At 36.5% G+C, this 24,633-nt stretch overlaps 1 protein-coding gene across 1 annotated transcript; it reads right to left on the bottom strand.

The window, feature by feature from the left end:
* Positions 1-22,616: 22,616 nt before the first annotated feature.
* Positions 22,617-24,316, bottom strand: LOC127831880 (C-type lectin domain family 6 member A-like). Its single transcript, XM_052356956.1, has 2 exons — positions 23,813-24,316; positions 22,617-22,967 (listed from the first exon to the last, which is right to left on the bottom strand). Exons 1-2 carry the CDS (start codon positions 24,150-24,152, stop codon positions 22,708-22,710), a joined length of 600 nt encoding a protein of 199 aa, XP_052212916.1. The 5' UTR covers positions 24,153-24,316; the 3' UTR covers positions 22,617-22,707.
* Positions 24,317-24,633: the final 317 nt, after the last annotated feature.

The raw sequence follows: 24,633 nt of genomic DNA, 5'->3' as shown, positions 1-24,633 counted from the left end.
GTAAAAAGAGCAATGGAAGCGAGGCCTCACTTTAAAGCATTGCATTTCAACCCGCGAGGTATATCGGGTCAATTCGCGGACATTCAGAGTTTATATACAGGTCATCACCGGAGTTGGCGGCCAGTAAAATAATCGTTATATAATAAAGACGCTATCCGTGAACTAGGTGACCTGGAATTTTCTTTAGACCAGAAATATGTTAAATGAAGATATTCAGCATTATAATTATGGTATGTAAATAATAGATTCTTAATGGGTTTTCAACAATACAATGATAAATATTATTGTTGATAAATTTAACAATAATTATTCGTCCATATTGCCTAATGTACTAAAGTGATATTATGAGCATGTAACAGTTTATAGGTGTCTATCGCAACCGTTGATTATTTTTGATGTTTCTACTTCATATACACTTATATTAAGTAATGCAGCATCATCATACTAAAACAATATACCAGAAAGAGAAAAATAATGCATTTGAATATCAACCGTACTTTCGTTTGACAACTGATCATGCGTTTACGAGTTGAACCTAAATTTAGTTTTAGTGCAGATTTGTTCATACGACACAAAGACACGAAATTGTTTTACGGATCATTTCAGCTTACAGGACTGGGTGGGTCACGTAAGAATATCGAATATAAAATATATTTTTATAAACAACTGGTAGCAAGGTGAGTTGCAGATAATTAATCAGTAACCACATTTTAACTAACTATTTTGACCTGTTAATTCTTTTCAGCTCAATTCAACAGTGCAAAATGCCCTTAATATTACTTTAAGCATTAGCACGTTGATAATTGATACTGTTAATAATCGAATCAAATAGCAATGCCCGACAAACCACTAAAACAGGTTTGTTCGAAGAACGCGCCTATAAATACGGATACTTCTCGTGTGGCCGGTTGACTCATATGTTTAAATTTCACTTCCATTCTTCTTTTGGTTTTCTGTTTTGTATCTATAGGTTTATGACCAGCAATATGTTATAATGTAAAATAAGCCGCGAAAACTCCCCGTAACATCCCGTACTGCGTGTGATGCAGCTAAGAACTGCACAGAAAAAGACATTCGCTATCCTTGATCTCATTCATTAAACTATTTACGCCGTATATCTTTTTTAAAGATATTTCTTGTTTCAATTTTGTCAATTTACCAAAGCGTGAAAAGATCCCTTTAAAGACACCGACTAAGGAACTGACTGATATCAGACTTTCAGACACTGACTAAGGAACTGACTGATAGCAGACTGTTGTGCCGGCAACAAGGATGACACTGCCCCGGGTTTCCAGTCTGTGAGGTGCGCGCACAGCCGGTGTTCCACTGTATGCTGGCAGCGTTTCGAATGACCTTTGGCCTCTTCCTTGCTAGCCACCAAGCCCAGCGGACCGCTCTTTCTGCGTTGGATATTTCTATTGTGCTTAGAGGTACTTATTAGTGCATTGCGAGTGTATTTGCCCCAAGGCCCTATTACAATCATTGTCCCTGACCATTTAACGTACATTGAGCATTGCGATCACCCACGATTAGCTAACCTTGAGCACTTTAATGATGCCAGAAGTGGCGTGGTCGTAAAGATCTGTGTCGGACGGTTAGGCTCGTTGGCAGGTAAGTCGGCATCGGGGAAATAAATTGAACCGCTCAGTGTATTTGCACATTTGTATTTATATTTTGCTCAACAAAGTGGTCTATGCTGGATTTTTGAGCCCGCACGTGTCGTTTACTGTAAGACGCTGTGCAAGAGCGGGTCAAGTGGTCTTATGCTGGGAGTAAAATATACTCTCCCGTGTCTGCAATCCAGGGCGCGTCATAATTGGCCGAGAGCTTGACCTAGATTTGCCTGCAGCAACTCTGATGTAAACAGGTTGCTGCTAAATCAATGCTAAAAGGCACCTTAAAGAGGCTTGCTTGTGAGTTTTGAGTGAATTGTTTATTGATGCAAATTGATTGTGTTTATACATTATTATTGGTAATTGTTTATCACTTGGCAATTAAATTTCACCATCTGACTATTAAACCGATTGATTGCCATAAAACTTTGACATCTAGGTTCTACTTCTAAAATTGATTAACACATTTCTTAATATAATAAACACACTTATAAAATTAATAAGCAAACATGAGTAGCCAAAGTAGCCGAAATCGCTCGCCGGTCCCACACATGATACGTGTCGATTTCGAGCCCTCTCAAGCACTCACCACCATATCCGGTGTAGGGCCCAAATTGGCCCAGGCTATTATTCACGTAAGGGAGACCGCAGGCAACCTGGAAAGGGAAACTCTCGAGGTTCTGATTAGGCAGTCCCTCAGTGAAAGGGAGTTATATTGGTTGAACTTTACTGCAAATCCATCGCTGGTGGCGGAGTCGACAGCCAGCGAAAATGAGGATTTTGTTGATTGGACGCCTCCATGCAGCGCTCCATACCGCAATCGCGACCAGGTAAAAGCGGAGCTGACCGGAGTGACCTCTCAGATATTAGCTTTGGAGGCCGACATCACGGCTCGATGGGAACAGCTCCAAATGCAGATGAGAGAACCTCTGCCTTCACTTACAAAACCCACGGCGCCCTAGCGTATATTGACAACGCGGGTCCCGGTGGTTGCGGAAGGCTTCCCAAACCCTTTCGAGCACATGACATCTCTCACATCACGCCGCCCCGCCCCAGTTGTTAGACTTGCCCCAGGGTAGGGCGATAACACGTGACAGACAGAGTAGCCCAGACTCTTTTATTTCAGAGGTCTCGTACATTGTCCCTCTAGCCCGAGAAGATTGTTACAGCGCGCCGGCGCCAACTCGGGTGACTTTCAATGGGCCTACGGGACCCCATCGTGCCTCAAAGAGCCCTCTTGCCCCGAATGTCTACCTGTCCCATTCCCATCTACCATCACCATTCCCATACCCAGCAATGCCCCGATTTTTTAATAACCTGCCCGGACCAAGCAACCCTCCGGTCGTAACAAACCTTCCATTACACACCGGTGTCCACGTTCCGATCAACCATCCGGTCCCAAGCAACCCTCCTGTCGTAACTTACCTTCCATTACACACCAGTGTCCACGTTCCGATCAACCCTCCGGTCCGAAGTAACCCTCTGACCCAGAGGGATCGGGACATTTTGACTAGGTTGCCTAAGAGCTTACAGTATGACGGACGAAGTAACTGGTCAGTTTTTCGCAACAAATTTGAGTAGTACGCAATGATGAACAACTGGTCTGAAGCGGAGAGCGCTGACTGCCTTGGCTGGTGCCTGACAGGTAAGGCCGTTGATTTATACGCTGTACTGGCTGAAAGGAGAGGTATGGTGCCCTATATAGACCTCATGCAGCGGCCGCAGGAGCGCTTTAGCGCTAGGGAGGTCCACGCTACGGCTCAGGGCCGCTTTCAAGTAGCCCACCAGGAAACAGGTCAGTCACTCGATGATTGGTCGGACCGGGTGTTAACACTAGCGACCAAGTCCGTTAGGGATCTTCCCCCACATACGCCTCTGAGCAGGCAGTGACGAGGTTTTGCCAGGGACTAACGGACAAGGAGGCAGGCAAACGTGTAAGTTTGAAGTTACCAGTATCAATGGCGGATGCTATGAACAACATCAAGATGTACAGTTACTTCTCTGCTGCATGCGCGTCCGTCCCCAGCGGCGCCAAGGGTAAGACGAGGAACCACGGCTGGTTCACGCCGTGAACATGGATCCTCCCCAAGGTGCGTTAAGTGGGTTGACCGTAGACAAGCTGGCCCAAGTCCCGGAGGGCGCTGTGGGGCGTTTGTCTGGTCCTGGAGACAACATGGGCGCTGATCCACGTTGTCGACAACCGGGTCAGCCGCCCCGCTATCAAGGCCAGGGTGAGTATCCTGAGGTGGGACCATACCCCCAAAATCGCGGTTACGGTGACCAACGTCAGGTAAGGTACCCTGAGGTTGCAGGTGGCGGCGGTCCACGCGGAAACCGTTACCAGAACGCCTATGAGCGTGGTCCCGGTCCCAATGCGTACGGAAGAGGCGGCAGAGACAGGTATAGCAATCCTAACCCAGATCGCCAGACAGTTAGGCCTCGTCCACCATTTCGTCGTTTTCCGTTTCCGTGTTCATGTACTTTGTGTGCTGTATATGTTAGCTACGATAGAAAAGGCTTGATATTGAAATATGGGTTGGAGTTGTCGCCCCGTAAACATAGTTGAAATAGATGTAGTAATACTAGGCATTTTAGTGTTCATTTTTTCATTTCAGTAACTTGTAACGTTTTGACTTTGATATTCATACTCGTCATTTTTCGTACTGTGATTGATAGTGCATTTTTACGTGCGTGTAGTGCACTTGATGTCGGTATAAGTACATCTCGTCTCGCTGAATACTGGGGGTAGTTGGCGGCATGGCGAAAGCTGTAGGATTCATTAAATACGTTTTTTGTAAGATTCTGTTGCCCGGCTCTGGTCCTAATTTTCTATGTCGTGAGTTTATTCTGTGTCTCTTTTTCTTTACTTTGTTTGAGTTCTTTTAAAAGGGGCACTCACTGCCATTTATCCAATAAATTTGCCGTTCAGAGTTGAGAATAGAAGTAGAGGGTAGGTTCGGGATTATAGTTTTGATTTCATGTTTTATATTGGATTCTCTGATTTTGATATTAGAAAACTGTTCTTATTATTCGTCCAACAAACTGACTTTCTATTGAAATTTTTTGCATATTTTTAGACCTGTTGTCATTTTATATGATGAGTTCACTTCACAAATCTTTTCCATGGACTTCTCAGTGTGGGACATTCCTTGTACGTGCGTCCTGACCATGTCTCTGTTGCCAAGGACGTGTGAGCACAAGTAGCAGAAGTACACGTGTCGTCTGGCCGCGTAAAGTGTTAAATTCCTAGAGTGTCTTCTAAGATTTATATATATTCCACTTTTTATTTAGTTCTGTGAGTTGGTTTTCTTTGTGTGCAAGTTGCTATGAAAGGTAGAGTTTATTTTTATAAGTTCAAATAAATGGTATAGGAATAATTTCTCTCTTTAAATTAGTTATCCAAGTGAATATCACATGAGGGAAACATAAGATATGAAATTAAGTATAACAATATGTGATTTGGATAATATTTAAATGAGAGAAACATAAGATATAAAATCAAGAATAATAATATAAGAAACAAGTACAAGTACATTTACACTACAATACGAAATATGGTTAGACCAGTGTCTTGGTGTGTCTAGGCCCCTGTTCTGTGAATGCCTGTGTCTCTAGCTCTAAAACCCAAGGCTGATCGGCCAAGGCCCCGGTATCCGCTAGATCGCTGCAGTCCAGGAGTACATCGCATGGCGAAGGCGCCCCCGTGCTTACGAAAGGGGTACTGGGTCCTAGAGATATTGTTGTATTTCCTCGGGGTGCGTTAAGACGGCTTGGGCGCAGCGGTTGAGAGTATGTCCGTGCTTACGCAAGGGGCACTGGTCCCGAAAGAAAGGGGTACTTGGGTAATCCCTCGGGTGCGGCGTACGTCTGCGTACGTCTGCGGTGGCACGACTCCCTCCACGGATTTCAAAAGGAGAAAAGTGAGGACTGATATCAGACTTACAGACAATTACTAAGGAACTGACTTAAATCAGACTTACAGACACTGACTAAGAAAATGACTGCTATCATACTTACAGACACTGACTAAGGAACAGACTAATATAAGACTTACAGACACTGACTTAGGAACTGACTGATATCAGACTTACAGACACTGACTAAGCAACTGACTGATATCAGACTTACAGGCACTGAATAAGTAACTGACAAATATCAGGCTTTAAGACAATGACTAAGGAACTGACTGATATCAGACTTACAGACACTGACTAAGGAACTGACTGATATCAGACTTACATACACTGACTAAGGAACTGACTGATATCAGACTTACAGACACTAAATAAGGAACTGACTGATATCAGACTTACAGACACTGACTAAGGAACTGACTGATATCAGACTTACAGACATTGAACAAGGAACAGACTGATATCAGACTGAGAGACACCGACTAATGAACTGACTGATGTCTAGTTTTTATATACAATTCTTCTTTAAATTGTTAACTTATTGATATCACACCCACAATTATGTTCTTCAACGTGTTCGCAAAGGTTAATATGTTAAAGAGAAAACGAGACATTAACATATTGTTGTTTTACATTTTTTCTCATATAAAAGACAAAATGCGCTCTCTAAGAGCATTGTGGAAGGCAGATTAAAAAGACTCGATTCACTTAGGGTTGTGTATGAACCGTCAGTTACATCTCTGAATGATGCAGGATGTCGATTTTTTGGTACAATCGGAATGTTTCGGTGTCTCTTAGCGACGAAATCGGAAATTTACGTGTCAATGTTAAAAAGACAGAAAGTTTCAAATTTTTAACGACGAGTTCGGGACAGTTTCTGGATGTTCGGAAATTCGGGAAACGTTCGGAATGTTCTGGAACCCGTCGTCAGTGATTCAGTAACCTTATTAAAGGCGTCATTGTTTGATCCATCCAGAGCAGATCTTTAAAGATATTGAAAGACAGCAGAAAAGCTCCACGGAGATAAGCTTTTCATGTTAACGTTTTTAACTGATTTAGCTATCGCGGGATCAAGATATTATTGATAAAATATTTGTGTTACAATATCATATGTAACCATAGCAACACATTTTTGTGACGGGAAAACTGAAATGACGTGCATATTCCCATATGGATCTATTTCGGCATACCGAGTTTTATCATTCTAAAGCTTTTTTGATAACTTTTTGAGATATCGCTTTATCAAGACTGTTGTTATCAATAATTTCCGTAACCATAGCGACCACAGTCTTTGTATGACGAAAACAACAAGAATAATATGCATATTATTATTATTATCAGTCTAGCTTACGTACTTTTTGAATTATCGCATGATCCAGATTTTATTCTTCAATTATTACTGTCACCATCGCATCTGTAGCTATAAAACCAATATTTTGTCTGATAAAACCTGAAGAAGAGGCATATTTCCAATAAGGCCCTCTATCCACATACCCAATTTCATCAAACTAGCGAGAGTACTTTTTAAGTTATCGCAGGATCCATATTTTTGTTATACAAATTTTTCGTAGCCATAGCAACACCAATTTTGGTATGACAAAAAATACACTGAAATAACGTGTATAATCTTCATATGACCCTCTATCCACATACGAAGATTCATTAACAACATGAACAAGTGTGCTCATGGCAAAATGGCGTTGCTTCCTTTATAAATCTCATACCATCACAAATTAGATTATACAACACGAAATTGGTGAGAATTGTTTTCACTAGATGATAACAAGACATTATTGTGCATGTTTGTTTTTAACAATTGCGTGACAAAACATGTTTTTAAAAGTTGCATATTTAATGTTTGTCCTTTATTTACTAATGCACGTTCTGCTTTGATTTGCATGGATGGTTTAGCTTAAATATTTGAAATAAGTTTTGTTTCAATGTTTTATTCCGTTTTCAAAATGGCTTTGCACTGGACAGACGGGCAGGCAATCACACTGGCTGACAATCTCGCAGACATGGTCATTCAACTTTAGCAGATGATATTTGGACATGGTAATTCAATCCCTGTTGACGCACAATGGTCGCCACTGGTGTTGATTGACAGTTTCGAATCTTATCATTACATGTGAAATAGTAGCTGGTTATACAAGTCGTATTCCTAAATGATGTTTGTGTTCTTCCTTGGTTAAGAAACACGCGTATTGATTAGAAAATAACTGTTTTACTCAAGAGGAAATCTTTAGTGAATTTTAAACGAGGACACTAAAATTGGAAAATATGTTATAGTAGCAAAAGTGTATTGAATGAGGTGTATATAAAATACCGTATATTCATGAGAACTATTTTATATGGTAAAATTAAAGTGTGCGATTTTTCTCTACCTGTGTCGAAACTGAGTGCTTGCATCAATTTAATAACCGTTTTCGACAGTGTATGTATTCCTTTACGTTTTCAACAACATATTTATCATAGTTTGTATGTCCTTTTATGCATAAAAAGTTCATTTAACATTCGGATTTTTTTATTTAAGATTTAAGTCTGTGTCTGATGTTTCCGATTAGAACGTGATCATGTGCATGCATTAATGCATGATTGACCATAATTATTTAGAAATTCCTTGTTCACAATTTCAGCAAATTCAGAATGAGTAATTGAAGGGTGCCCTGCCCTGCCCTTCCGAACCTCCACCCTGCCCTTCCTTGGGCCCCCCTGCCCTTAAAAAACAAAACAAACAAACATATGATGATGAATAAATCTCTTATTACAATACATTGCAATTAATTTATTCCTCTTTGTAGACAGTATATTTGAATTGTTTAATAATAATGGGAATAATATATTCTAACAATTATTAATAACATATAAATTTACATACAAAAGGAAGCATTCCAGAAACGCCCGCGCGCTCGAAAGTGCCCTTTTGACAAAATACTGCGCATCCAAAGTGCCCTTTTGACAAAAAAGCCCCCTGCCCTTTCCAAATCCTAGCTGGAGCACTGTGGAATAAAAGACCAGTTTCACAATATGAACATTGATACTATTTTTAGATATCTATCATATCACGTGACGCGTCGAATTGCAGAACGAGGCTGAACGTGTAACTGCATTTTCTTTTGCTATGTAAATTAAGTTGAATATCGAGATTTTAATGCGCACTGTCACTGGTTATAATTAAGTCAAACAAATGCATACAGACAACTGTCACATGTGTTAAGTCAATAAATTGATAAGTAATTCTAAAATAAAAATTATAACACCTAAATAATAATTCAACGAGTTAATATTTAGTACTATTAGTGTATATTAATTTTTTTTATTTAATCTTTATAAAAATACGAGTTACCCATAAGCATCATAGTAAATGTGGTCTAAAGACTAAACATGGTTTATTGCACAAATCGAAGTCATAAATTAGCAGTATACAATACAAAGTATTATATAACTTCAATTCTCAAAGGTATGGGTGTATTAGTGTGTGTACTATTTCATGAATGATAGAACGTGTAAGAGTTTAAAAATCAACCATAAGACAGAGCCCTATAAAATATAAGAAAATGACACTAATGTTTAACATTAAATATTTGAACTATTTAAAATATATAGGTATAAAGCACTTTATTATTATGATAAAACTGGCTAATATCTATACAGTATTTAGTTTCTGACAATATATTTGGACAGATGATTTTGAATGTTGACAATATCTTTTATGTGCAATAAAAGCAATAATTGAGTATTTGGCGTTAAATTATTCCAAGAAATGACTACGCAATGCTACAACCACGAGAAGGCATGGTTACATGGAGGTGTCATTAATTGTGTTTAATGGCCAGATATCTGCAACCTGTGGTTTATGACATCACGTTGTTATTTAGTATTTGTCTGCACAGTATCTGATCATAACGAGGTTATGGGTTTGTGCTGAATACAGGGGCATTTAAACGCAAGGTATATCAATGATATATCAATGAACAAAATAATTGATTGATTGATTGCCCTAATAATGCACAAACAAAGAGTGTCAGATAATCCAATAAGTTTTGGACTGTCAATTTTACACACACTAAGTATTGAAAGCCATACCTTGAGTGTCAGAATTTGTGCAAAAAAATGAATAAAAAAAGTACTTTAATCAAGAAAATGTATTTCATATATTGGCACTTAAAATGGAATGTATACATTAACGACTATTTCCAACTTGTGTTGGCAATATAATTAAGTCGCTGAATGATCAAAAGCAGAGGGACATTGCGATGCACTTTTAGAAATCTCTACACATTAAGCCTCATTCTGGAATTCTGCGAGTCATTTGACTACGCGCTATTAGCTTATTGTGAATAGGGTCTATTCACTTATAAATACTTTAAAGAAGTAGATTTTCCATCACTCTACAGCACTTTCTTAAAGGAAGTTTGGAAGTAAAATACAACAACTTCCAACATTCAACTCTTTCAAGTAGAGAATTTGCCGCAGTTAGTGCATGATTTAGAAATATGATTAATGTAAATTACATGCAATGTGACAAATTATGTACCAGTCCTTTAATGTACCAGGCCTTTTATGTACCACTTTGAAACTATACGTATCACCTATATATTAAATAGGTGTTATTTAAGAAATTATATTTTTCTATCATGGTTTTTTGTCGAATAACCCACAGTAAGGAGTATAGATGCGTAGGAATTAAATCACGAGTGCGAAGCACGAGTGATTTGATAACACGCATCCATACTCCTTACTGTGGGCTATTCGACAACAAACCATCATATAAAATTATGATTTTGATTCTAACACGATTCTCATTGATTTGGTTCAAGCTTTTAGACGTGAACTATATTTTTCAATACTCCGCCCTTCTTAGTACAAAGTTCACTATTTAGTGACGTCATTGAATTGTACAAACATATGACGTCGTTTTCATTCATAAATATTTTGCAAATGACGTCACTTTCATTGCGAACAACATTCGTAGAAACTAATTGACGTCACGTTTATTGATGCTACTGAAAATCTGACATGCTATAAATGTTTTCTTAATAACGTTTCTTAACAAATAACATTCTTTGCAGGCGTGGTAATGCCACTTATCACCAAATAAACAATTTGTTGTTTAATTACATTTATAAACATGCTACATTTATAACATTAATTTTAGAGCGGGTTTTAGCACGTGCATTTTACTGCAATATTTTCTTTATTTATTCGGAACTATTTTCGAAACATTAAGCTCCGCCCATCATTTATTGCAGAATAACCCTAACTTGATTTCCTTCTTTGTTTACAGACGACAAGTCGCGTGCCGTGTTAGAATGTCAATTTATTCATAGCAGTATAAATGGGCAATAATTACCTGTGCAAACAACTTTGATTAATTTGACTTAAGTGTTGATTGAGTCAAATTTGAGTTAATCAAATATTGTTCCCACTATAACATTGAAATTCATTGTACTGAATCAATTTTTTTTGCTATCAAAAAAGTTTTAGTAATTTCGAAAAAAAGTTAAATAAAATTTAATTTAATTAATGTGTTCGCGTAAATATTTATAAAAAAAAAACGGTATCAGATATAAAACTGAGTAACTTAGTATCTCCGTTCTTACTTAATAAAATATTGCTGAATTATATTTTATATCTGTTTTGTTATGGCAAAGAACCAAACATTTGAATCTAAATTTGAATCTAAAAATGTAGAAAATAAAAAAAGTCTGAATTAGAATTGAAAATTTGTTCACATAAGTAGTCATAAACTGATTTTGTTTCCATTGTAAAGAACAAAAAATTTGAATCTTAATTAAATGTAGAAAATTAAAAAAAAATGAATTAGAATTGAAATGTTGTTCACAGTAATAGAACTTCCAATAGCAAAAATAAAATGATTCAGCTATAATAAAATGAACCTTATGCAATGGTTACAGTATCTAAAATAATTATGTTTCTCTATATATTATATATATGGTACATAAAGTGTCAGATAGTGGTACATAAAGTGCCGGTACATAAACGGACTGGTACGTAAGGTGTGACATTCAATTACATGTACTAGCTATTGAATAGTTAAGTTATCCAGTTATTCTTGCTGCAATGTGGATAAGAATAATACAAACCAATAGCTGACAAACCTGATATCAGTGATATGTTGACCTTCGAAGTCGCAATTGAGACCTGAAATCTGTCTGCATAGAGTGGCCTGATTTGTTTGGCATATCTTCAACCATGATTACTGTCAACACACACCTACAAAAATTATAAATACAATATAAATATATAAAAACATTAAGAAATTAATAATTTTATTTATTAACTTATAAATGACGAAATGCTTTAATCTACGTCAGCTATAACGAAACTAAAAACGGATTCGAAACAATACCTTATTCTAATAAATAGGTTGAAAGCAAAAATTGCGATTACAATAACAGTTAACATTAACAAGGCCGATGGTCAACATTATGCATATTATCGGATAGTTTTACACAATATTAAAAAAGTACAAATACAAACCTGGTAATACATGTAAATGATCGTATGCAATAAAGCTATTGATCCCAATCTGATCTATTTCCGCGAATCCATCCAGTAGAAACGATACAATGTAATTCGCTCCGCCATCTTGACACGTTACACTTACTGAACTAAGTGCTATTGTGTTGCATTTGTTACAAAGTTTCTGATTGGTTATTTCTAAATATCGGATCCAATCAAATTTCATCGGGTAACTAGGGATTCTAACACCTAGCAACCCGCCTTTTGTACAGTCATTCAATGCTCAATTTTCGCGGACGATATTTGTGTTCCGCGCTTTTTGGATCCGGTATTTACTGGATTTTCTCTCTTAAATTGACTTCTTAAAATAGCATTCTACAATCCCCGCGCGATTTTATACACTACTTTTTGTACAGAGTATGTTCCGCGCGATTAATTGAGCTCGCTTTTTCTACATGGTTGAAAGATAATTGTTCCGACGAAAAATATATGAAAGTTCCAGTCTTTGTAAGCGTTGGTTTTTCGCGGAAAGTCAAAGTTTCGCGAAAAATGAAAATTCCGATAGTTACTATATAAGTAAATGTATTTTAGCAGGGGTCCCAAGAGAATCCTATGGCTAAACTCTATCATTTTAGCGGGGGTCCCCGGGAGGCCTTCGGCTAAACTCTAGCATGAATTATACTTTTGTATTTCAGGGGCTCAACATAACACAGTCATTTCAACATGTAGTCTTGTCAGCAGTGATGGAGCAGTACATCAGATTTCCAGAATCTCGTCATGAGCTGAAGACAATTGCCGATGGATTTCATCAACTATGTGGAATGCCTGACGTTGTAGGGGCTGTTGATGGATCCCACAGTGCATGTCCTGCTCCAACATCCGAGCATAGGTCCTTGTTTATCAACAATTTAGTTCTTCAAGCGGTATGTGACAGTAACTTGAAATGTTTGGACATATGCCCTGGATGGCCAAGTTCTGTGCATGATTCCCATGTATATATGAACAGCCCAGTAGCGCATTAAATTGAAAATCTTCGGAATGAGTACCATGTTCTCGAGGATTCAGCATACGCCTGACAAGAAATCTGCTTGTTCTGTATCGAGGCCATGAACATTTGTACCATTTGCGAGAGAAATTCAACAAGTGCCATTCATCTAAGAGTTGTTGTGGAACGGGCAATGGGTCTCTTGAAATGCAAATTCAGGCGGCTATATACTTGAACATGCTAGTGGAACTGGAGATGTTGCTAGTGATCTTTGCTTGTTGTGTCCTTCACAACTTCATTCTGCTGCAAGAGTCAGACACAGAACCTGAAGTTGACACATTTGATCAGATAGACATATATGCCTCCGAGGCAGTTGGAAATGGTCAGGCCCACCGAGAAGCAGAGGAGAAGAGGCGTGCTATTGCCCTGGAAATGTGATGGATTGACAAGTGATATGAATTCCCTACTGCGATATTTGTGCCTGTGTTCATGCTTAATAGTTGATAAATAATTGGAAGTCATAACCTGATGGTCCATAATTCGAATATTCTACTGTTTTCAGCAACGTTTTATTTGATATAGTACAAAATGCTGTATCATGTTATATCATGATCCGTTTTGTGAACAATCACATTTCTATGTATATTTGATAATTTGTCAATGGATGTTAAACGCGTTAGCCCTACCATTAGCCCAAACAGGTTTTGCTTAGGAGTTCTGCCACCTTCTAGAGAAAAATACTTCTCAGGAACAATTGCATTTGGGAAAGTCTATGGCTAGTAAAATTTGGATTCCTTTGGGTTACCCAAGGTTACCAATTTATGTTTGAGGAATTTGCAATAAAAAGCTTTGACATAATTTTCCAACATAATGTCACAGAGTCGAAAAAAAGTGTATGGAATAAAGTGGAAGTTGATTTAATGTGTAATACACATGCATATGCTACTTTGATTCAAAGTTTGTGTTTTTACTAAAACTGCAAACATAGTAAGCTTAAAGGTATTGCAAATAAATAAAAGATTCAGATTTAAATTGTATTATTTGAATGCGCTGTCTAATACATATGAGCCTCGCTCTGTGAAAAAGGGGTTTAATGCATTTGCATTCCAGATTAGCCTGGGCAGACCGCACAGGCTAATCAGGGATGATACTTAACGCACATGCATTAAACACCTTTTTCACAGAGCAAGGCTCATATATGTTCAATAAACCAAAGATAATCAAAAACAAAATGAGACATTTAACCCTGTACCACTCAAAAACACACTAAGACGCATTCGAGAATAGATTTTATTTAAGACCTTTCTTACTAGATTAAAGTTTTAAAGGCTTTGTTTCTAACCCAAGGATACTGATGAGCAGCAAACAGCATTAAACCTGAACAGATTGCGAGTTACTTGCAGGCTGTTCTGGTTTTATGATGTTTGCATGTAGCCATTTTAAAATTGCCTCAGAGCAGGATAAGGTTAATAATAACACAACAGCAAGTATACTTAAGTTATTTTAAGACTTCGGTTCCAATCAAAGTACCATAGCACCTATACATTTGGTATGTAATTATTTCATTTAAAAGAACGGCACAGTGGTAAAGAAGTTTACCCTAGAAGACCCTGGTTTGAATCCCAGTGAAACCAAATTATCTTTTTCTTTTATCAATACAGCCTGGCTTTAATAGAACCGATTTTCATACTAATGTAAGTAACTTGCAACTTTTTAACAAAAATCGGAGATGGTGGAAGGCAAAATTAATGGCTGTGCAACTTAAATTATCTATTCATACTCAAACAATATAATGTTGATTTACAGTATCTTGTATAGCATGCATATAATACTACAGCCAAATTTGCTTACAAATAATATTACAAGAAACACAAGTCATTAAAGACTTAACTTTATTGCATCAACCATTTAGCAGAAATAAAATATAAAGAGAAAAATTATGGCAATTTTTTCATCTGAACATACAAGTCTTGATATACAATCCCATAGCATATAAAAACGACAGTTTACTATTTCTCCGTTCTATATGTCAGCATAAAGACAAGATGGTATTTACTGTGCGATGAAACACAAGCAATCCTATTACAATTGTTTTTAATTATACGAACTGTACGTTCACTAACATTCAAGAATTTTAATATACATACATGATGATAGATGAGCTTTTTCTTGTCTTAAAATAAATTGATACTTTGCAATGACAAAACAGTACATCTCAACATACAAATTATCCAACAAAATATATTTTAATGAAACAATATTTGTATTCAACAATAGGAATAGCTTAAGGTTGCAACGTATTACACTAAAGTCACAGTGTCAATCTAAGCAAAGAGTAAAATCATAAAGCGATGTCCACAACGGATGATGTGCAACTGGCTCTGACTCAGATTTCCAGATCAGATGATGTGCAAGCTGGTTATTACAAGGATGTGAACAACCGATGACGTGCAAGCTGGCTCTAAGACAGATATCCACATCAGAGATTGTCCTTGCTGGCTCTGACTCTAATCATTAATGTCCACAAGTAAATAACATGCAAGCTATCTCTGACTGATGTCCTAAACATATGACGTGCAAGCTGGCTCTAACACAGATGTCCACAACAGATTACGTGCAAGCTAGCACTAACACGGATGTCCACAACAGAGGATGTGCAAGCTGGCTCTAATACTGATGTCCACAACAGATGACGTGCAAGCTGGCACTTACACGGATGTTCACAACATATGACGTGCAAGCTAGCACTAACACGGATGTCCACAACAGAGGATGTGCAAGCTGGCTCTAATACTGATGTCCAAAAGAGATGACGTGCAAGCTGGCTCTTACACGGATGTTCACAACAGATGACGTGCAAGCTAGCACTAACACGGATGTCCACAACAGAGGATGTGCAAGCTGGCTCTGACTCGGTTGTCCACAACAGATGTCAGATGGGCAAGCTGGCTCTGCCCCAGATATGTACACAGAAGATGATGTTCAAGTTGGGAACACTGCTACAGCTATAAAATACAACAACTATGTTTCATACTTGCATATTATTTTACTACATGTATTCCTTCCACAATACAGAACATTATACTCATTATTTGCATTCTGCTATTGATATCTGAAGGTTTACCAGATGCTTTGTTAGTGTGAAGATAGTTCATACCAGAAATTTGCCGTAAAACACTTTTTAGACATAATGTGCATTCTGCCTTAACAAATATAGCTCAGAATTCACTGGTTAAATCAATTTTTTTGTACTAAATTGGATTGCCATGCAGACAAAATGTTGAATTTTGAAACCGCGTCGTATCTGTTGTCAATCTTGGGTTATTTCATTTGGTCAGTATATCAGACGTGTACACCTGTTATATGTAAACTGTACGAGCTTAGAATGTCTTTACAGTCATTGTGTTTGTAATACATTGTGTTATCTTTCAGATTTGTGTGACAGTTGAATATAATAATCAATAATCTTGTTCTGCATGCCGGTCAAATTGTTCCGTGGTAAACTCCTACCCATTGTGGTCAACTCGTACCTGTTTTTTATTTAACTTGTACCTACCCGAATTAAGCCCGTACCCGATATACTGAAATAGGTGTAGGATGGTTAGCTTATAATTCAAACTCATAGAGACAATTTTTATTTTCCCGTTGATGCTTCCACTTAAATTATCTAAGCATATCTCACGCAAGTTGTCTGCTGCAGATATTTATGAAGAAGCGAAAGTGTTGATGAAAATTGACACTTGTGGTTGGTGTCTTTCAAGGATTTGACAATTGTGACAAAATAAGACAAATGTAACAAGTTGAATAGTTTGAATGAGGTACGAGTTGACAAAAATGGGTACGAGTTGACCAAGGTACGAGTTGCCTTTGGGACGAATTGCCTGTAAAACCTTGTTCTTTTTCTTTTTAATTGAAGATGTATACGATGCTGGACTAGAGCACACGACTGCCATAACAATAACTTGGCTTTCTACTAACTGAGCTTAAGGGAACATGTTTCTTACCCACAAACGCTATATTTCATTTTTTGACGACATATGACGTGTTTATGTTTTATCAGAGACGTTTGCATATCGACAAACCGTGAAAACAACACTCGATACTCTTGAGCTGTTTTAATTGCGTTCAAATTCATAATTCATGTATGTTAAATACTAACCTCATGGCTAATGTCATCAAAATTGATCACTCTTTCGCGCTTAAAAGGTTTTGTGTTAATGTGAAACAACCGTCATCTTGATGACTGCATGAATGCTGGATAAGACGCGAGTTTTGATTGGTTCATTCTAGGTGTCGGAACCAATCAAATTTTATCGCGTAACCACATAGCAACCCGAATTTCGTGCAGTAATTCAATAATATTGAAAAATCGCGCGGAGTTATGAATCTTCCGCGCGACTTTTGATTAGCAACCCGTAATTTACATAGCAACCCGACTTGTGTACAGAAGTTCAATGTCTTATTATTCCGACGGAAGATATGAAAGTTCCGCGCGATTTTAGACCCCGCTTTTTGTACGTTGTTTAATCGATAATTGTTCCGAGGAAGATACGAAAGTTCCGCGCGATTTTTGCACAGTTCGCGAAGATGTGAATTCAATGAACGTTCCGCGCGATTTTTTCAACCCGCTTTTCTACGATGATTTGCACATCCGCGATAATATGGATTCCCGAGATTCCTTTGTGTATGAAATTTCCTCGAAAAATAAAAATCCCGATAGTTACTATATAATTATATGTATTTTACCGGGGTCCCCTTTGGCTTTCCATAGGTATGTGTTCAAAAAATAACTTATACTGTTGTAGTTCGTATTGACATCAAAATGTGTAATGTAAACATATGTGTTCATATTATGTATCTATTAAATATTACCAGTAAACGAACATATTTTGTAAAGATTAATCTATAATGACGTTTGTCATTGAATATGTTCTGCTTATTGCTTAAATTATCATTTATTTGAAAATCATGTTTTTTTACCTCTACGTTTGAAATGAGTTGATATTATTTTCTATCTACAATATGGTCACATTAATAGTATATATTAACTGCACAAACATTGTTGATAACAGATACATACGAAATTGATAATTTACTGTTTCCATAGCAACTGTTAACTTAATTTTAAAAAATTAATTAATTGTGTATCAATCTTTGAATAAAAAACAATTGCTAAATAAACCATGTATGGCGGTAAAGATGCTCAACAAACATTTATTATGTCATTTATTTTCATTTTAGTTTCAAGTTCGCTGCTATACAATATGTTCAATTTCTGAATACACCCCTATTTTCAGAAAATGTTCATACATTAATTTTACTATAAACATGTTGGTAAAGTTTAATATCTGTCAAGAAGATATTTTGTTAATGTGTTGTTATTTTGTTTCTTAAATTCTTTAAAATGACATTACATTTGAAAAAAGAACATTGTTTCCATAGCAACAATGAGCGTTTAATGCTTTATAATAATACAATTAATTATGTAAGTCATAGTTAATGACTGTCATCGTCATACACACACAATTGAGTTATTATCAACAAAAACTGAACAAAAACTGACCAGCATAACATGAATACTGGTAGAATTACAACGTCATTTCGTTGTATTGAAACTTCATTTCGTACAAAATCGCGCAAATCGGTGTTTCTGACATGCAATACAAAAAATGACATAACTTCGTCAATTTTAGGAATTCGGATGCTCAAAAATACTTAACTGGAAAAGTCATGTTTTGACCAGATTGGTCAAAATCTCGTTCCCAGCCACATTTGTATTTTTATAATATTTAGTTCGTCTGTTTGCTTTTTTGGCTATTAAAGTTTACATAAAACTTGGCCGATATATTTCAAGTATATTCTATTTTTTCACATTCAGTCTCAGGGCATCGGTACAGAGCGGGCCCTAAGATCGAGATGGGATGCAGAATCTTTGATCACAATCCAGCAGATATCAAAACCGTGTCCACATTGTGGGGTCAAAACGGAGAGAAATTGTATTTGGTTAATAAATATGCTTTGGTTCTTTCAAATTATTTTAACACTCTGCACTGTAAGTTAAAATAGCAAAAGAGTAATTAGACTAGATTTAATTAGATCATTATCATATCCTCATAATAGCTCATGTTAAATAATAATAATTAAAAAGTCCCTACCGATACAAACTTTCCAAAGTACATATAAATAGATCTAAATCTTACAATTTTGTATTAAACCAAAAGTAATTTGGATAACAAAAAATTCTTTTCTTTTTGTGTGGAACATTTATTTTAGTAAGTAGCTTGTGCATGGCTTTGGTTCCTTGTTGTATTAACAGAGAACCAAATGTGTTGGTACAGAAAGCAAGTGCAAAAAAGGACTTCAAATCCATACGAATAACTGTTAATATAGAACAACAACTATATATTCAATGAGCATGTCTTAAAATAATGAAAAGCAACTATATAGTCAATTGGCTTGTCTTGACATGTATTACTGAGCAGCAACCATAGTAAATTTGCATGTCTGTAAGTAAGGGATATCAAATAAAATGCCTTCATGCCTTTAATTAAGGAACAGCAAACATTTTGCCTTTAAAGTGGGTATGCACGATTTTTATATGTGTTAAATTGTAATATATTGATAAAAATATGTTACAATGAAACAAAATAGGCAAAAAAAATACATTGTTGACGAATTTCATAAAATGCAGCAAAGACAAATTAAAGCCCCGAGCCGATTGTGACGAAGGTATTTCGTACATATTTTCTTACATAACCGAAGCATACGTCTTTTTATAAGGATCGGAGTAAGTGTTTGTGTGTCGTATGAATAGATATCGTTGCAGGAAATTAAAATGATCCGTAAAACAAAATTGTGTCTTTGTGTCGTATGAACGAATCTGCACTAAAACTAAATTTAGATTCACATCGTACATGCATGAAATACATGCTGGCGAATTCGACTGTACAGACATTTTCGATTTCAGAATTAAATATCTGGCTTGTTTCGCATTTTTCGACACATGTTCTTCTTAACTTTTATTTAAATTTATATTGAAATATATGTATAATAAGTTTTTTACACATTTTTTATACATCCATAAATATTTGACAAAATCGTGCATACCCACTTAAACTAAGGAACAGCGTTAGTCATTTGGCATGACTGTAAGTAAGGACCATAAGCCATCAGGTATTTAATCAATCAAATACTTTAAATGGTTTATTTGGGGTCAATGGTGTTCATTTCATTGGCATGACAACGGTTGTGTTAGATATGCTGCAGGTGGTGGCATGCACATGAAGTGCAGTCAATGCGCTGAAGACTGGTGCTGGTTGTGTGAGAAAAACTGGAATCGGGGTTGTCAAGGAGACCACTGGTTTGGAGAACCTAATGAGCTGAGGATTAATCCGCAGACTGCTTGAACACTTTAGCATGTGTTTCCAAATGATTTAATACCATAGACAAAATAGAACAACTGGAAGCATTACTTTTGGATTAAATACTGTTATGCCAAAGAGAGAGATAGTACATAATACGGATTTAATATATAAAAACATACACTGAAATATGTGTTAAAGGAAACGTCTGGTACAGATAGCAAACTCTTAGATTTTAATAATACACTGCATATTAAAGAAAAATATGTGTTATGTGTGCTTACAATTGCTTAGATCATATTGCGGTAATGTTAAATCACGATTTTTACTGTTGTACAAACATGTGTTGCTAACGTGACCACCGGCTTAGTTTATTTATTTTTGTGATTTTGTACCATCAACTGTATTTAAACGACACCATATTTGTTTATTTTTCAGAAACAATAAGAGAAGTTGCTATACTGTTTGACAATAAATCGGGATAAGATACCATATCAATCTTTATGATACAACACAGAGTATTGGCTTTTTTTTTCACTGTATCATGTTTCATGGCAGGTTAAAAAGAGCATTTTCTCGGCAACCATTTTTTTATTGGATGAGTTGCGTTCTTTTTACAAAATCGGTTTTAATTGTGTGAAAACAGTTGTTAATTATGAGAGAAAAACGTATACATATATATGGCAACTACCAGTTTTGTATCACCATGAAACTGATTGATTATGATTAAGTAAATATCGAATTTAAAAAAGTACAGCTTAAATTGGTTTAAATACTATTTATTTAGTTCATAGAAGTACATATGAGCAATACAATACAAACATACATACTATTTTCGAACAATATACAAGGCAGGAAGAAATTGCAGTATTGCTTAACATAAGCAGTATTGATTAACATAAAGGCTGTATGATACAATTTGACAGACTTGAGTTTACAGAATATGCTATGTCTCTCTTCTGTAAGCATTAATTCAGAGGGGGGGGGGGGGGGGGGCAGACTTATCAGTTTCTGCCATCACTGGAATTTTCGTTAAGAAAAGACTTCCTTTAAACCAAAATTTCAATGATAGCGGAAAGTGTAGTCCCAGATTAGCCTAATTTGTGACGACACTTAACGCACATGCATTAAGCTCAATTTTCCGTAAACGAGACTGGTTACCTTTGAGACTGTTTAAGAACAACTAAAGGGGTTGTCAGCATGAAGCACTTTGGTTGTGTGATATGCTGATAGGAATAATAATAATATAATGGATTTGTGTAAACAACTACTATATGTTTTGTACGAAACTGCAAATATGTTACTCAGGCAGATAATATTTTTAATATTTATAGTGTATATCGTGTTTGTTTGTGTGACAAAAGTACAATAAGAAAAGGGCACAATGAGCCCTGGGTCAGAATATCGTCATTTGACGACACTTCAGGTCATGATAATGGTGCTTTCAGATCATGTGTATTAAATGCATGTATCTATAACTTGCTTTTCCCGCATTATGCGCACGTACTTGTCGTGTATGGCTTTGAAGTGAACCCTGTAATAAAGCTGATGAAATTGTGATCATGGTTTACAGCTTTGTTTATTTTATTTCAGTGTTACATGCTACATGTAATGGTACAATGTTTTGGCAATTTAATTGAGTTTAGTGTGTTTATCTTGCTGTATAGACTCCTTTATTTTTGCTGAATTATTAAGCTTAGCATAAAGAACGTGCATTGCTAACATTGTTCAGGTGATATATGATGTTGCCAGTCTATTGTATTATTATCTGGTATCAAATTGATAAAACACAAATGTGATGACTGTAATATTAGATAGATAGATATTAATACTAAATGACTTTCATTGAATATAAATGACATATATCGAACACGCTGTATATCTGGTTAGTAAGATTTAAAAATAATGACAAACATTTTTGAATCGCTTATCGGAATTAAATATATTGTACAAATGATTAAATGACTCGGGTTTAAACGTCTTAATTAGATGTTAGATGTTTTCAGTTTATAAACAAATTAGTTAGAACTACCATTGGTATTGTAAATACCATTGCCTTCCCGTACAGTCTTACTCCGTTAACCTAAGGCCTCTTGAACAGTTTAACTCGAGTCGTATCGGGTACTCTTAAATGGGCATGTCATCAAGACTAGGCCTACATGTATGTCACCGGAGTAAAAATCGCAATAAAATGTCTGTCATCGGGTAGAATTGCAAATGGCAAATGTGCTGCTACAAATGTACACAAAAACCGACGTATTAGATTGCAATATATTTGAACACAAGGTATAACACAAAGAAAAGCCTAAAAAACATTGACGTCATGGCAGCGTTCAAATGCCTATGATCTAGGAAATCTCTTTCTCGCAAAGCATGTGTTTCCGGACGACGCAGTCCTCCTCCGACCAGCCCGTCGGCAGCCACTCAAGGCAGCGGTCTCTCCACTGCCTAGCGTCGACGGCAGAGAGCAAGGCGACGTCGTCGGCGGATATAGGATTGCCGTCCACCCAACGCCATTTGCCGTCATCGTCGGCAAACATGTATCCGCCCACCCAGAGCGACTCGACGGCGTCGTGGAGTATCCGCGCCATCTCGTTGTCGAGAAGTTCTGGAACATAGTTGTTACAACAGTTTATATGAGCAAATTTAAATATTTATTGAAAACGTTAGTAGACACGTACTTGCGTGTCTAATAATAATGAATATAATAATGCTAATAATGTTAGTGATAATAGTTATAACGTTAGCAACAATATCGCGATGGTCAAAATAATATAAATAATAATATACTATAAATTGGTCCTACAACATCGATACGGGTAATAACAAAAGTGGCCGCTCTGTCAGAGAAATAAGTGCTTTTCATTATTCTTATCAAAGAAGATAAAGTACGTAACGTTATTTGGCAACAAAGATGATTCGTTATGGAAATTGATGGTAAAACACTATTTAAAATGTTAGCAAATTAAATTCATGAGGTTTACAAGCATTTGCTAAATATAATGAAAAGAAAAAAAATCGATGCAAAACATCATGATAGGGCGCTTTAAAATTAGCATTGTAAAAAAGAACCGTAATCGAAAATAACCGAAAATGGTGCAGTTAATAAAACAGTAAGCTCTTATTATCCCGCGATTGTCTTTATAAACTTTCTTAAAACAAAACATTATTAATATACCCGTACGTGTTAGGTATAGTCTATCGTTATATGGAATATCCGTTCTCTTCTGCTGTATAGCCGCATCGTGTTTTCCACCAGTTATACTTAGATTTAATAATACATTAACACATTTTACGTTGATTATGATAATAGAAGAATTAGTTCCCAAAATCAATAGAATGGAATCCATTTTTCATAACGTTAAATTGTATTATTTGTGAAATATCATTATGTACCGACATACCAAAATACAGACACTGTCGAAATGAAGCAACACCAAATGGTTCACATACCTTTGATGTCGTTTTTCTCTACTGGCGTATCGACCACTGCCAGGTATCCTCCCAGACGCTCGCACGTGGTTTGAGCTTTTTTCCACTCAAGTCTCCAGTGGAGCGGAAGCAGATAGCACGTGCTGTTTCCACGGAGCCAAAAGTTCGGACACGATCCTTTCGGATGTTTTAATTTTTCCCGAATCCAGGTGACGTCACTATTGAGATAGTAGACTGTATTCTGTATTTTTTCGAACAGCTCGTATTGATAAGTATATTCCCAGACAGGCGGGCTGGCGGGCTGCTTGATCGAGTTGACAACGGTAAAAATAAAAATAACAAAGACGATTTGCATTTCCATGATTTTGAAATTTTGTTAGCACCGTTCAAATTAAATATTTACTTTCTATTCGACTTTGCTTATGTGTAGTTATTTTTTCCAAATAATTTAACGTAACAAGAAGAATTTTGATGTTTACAATTCAAACATTTCACTCTGTCTGCAACCCCACACGAAATGTTCAACGGTTTTATACTTGCGGTCGTACAATCTATTGCACTAAGGTTACATTACATTCATACATTACATATGTGAGAGCAAAGAACGACAACTCTGCATGGAGTGTGTTTGTAGAACAAACGTATGCTTTACAGTGCATTGAGTGAGCGGATAGAATATCCCATCATATGTTTTTTAAGTTGTTTTTAACCATTGGGCAATCAGGCCGGTAAACTTTAAAGGGGCGACGGACGGTCTACATTGCACAATCATCATCAAATATGTGAACTCGACCTTGGACCTACTCATTAACTCACTCACTCACTCGTTCACTCGCTCGCTG

This window comes from Dreissena polymorpha, chromosome 5 (genome assembly GCF_020536995.1).
Source record: "Dreissena polymorpha isolate Duluth1 chromosome 5, UMN_Dpol_1.0, whole genome shotgun sequence".
In the NCBI taxonomy this organism is placed as follows: Eukaryota; Metazoa; Mollusca; class Bivalvia; order Myida; family Dreissenidae; genus Dreissena; species Dreissena polymorpha.
This window is presented reverse-complemented; position numbering and strand designations above follow the sequence as displayed.

Coding starts and splice junctions, on each gene's coding strand:
- LOC127831880 (XM_052356956.1), bottom strand. CDS start 24,152: ATGGAAATGCAAATCGTCTTTGTTATTTTTATTTTTACCGTTGTCAAC. Junction 22,968..23,812: donor AGAGAAAAACGACATCAAAG/GTATGTGAACCA, acceptor ACTATGTTCCAG/AACTTCTCGACAACGAGATG.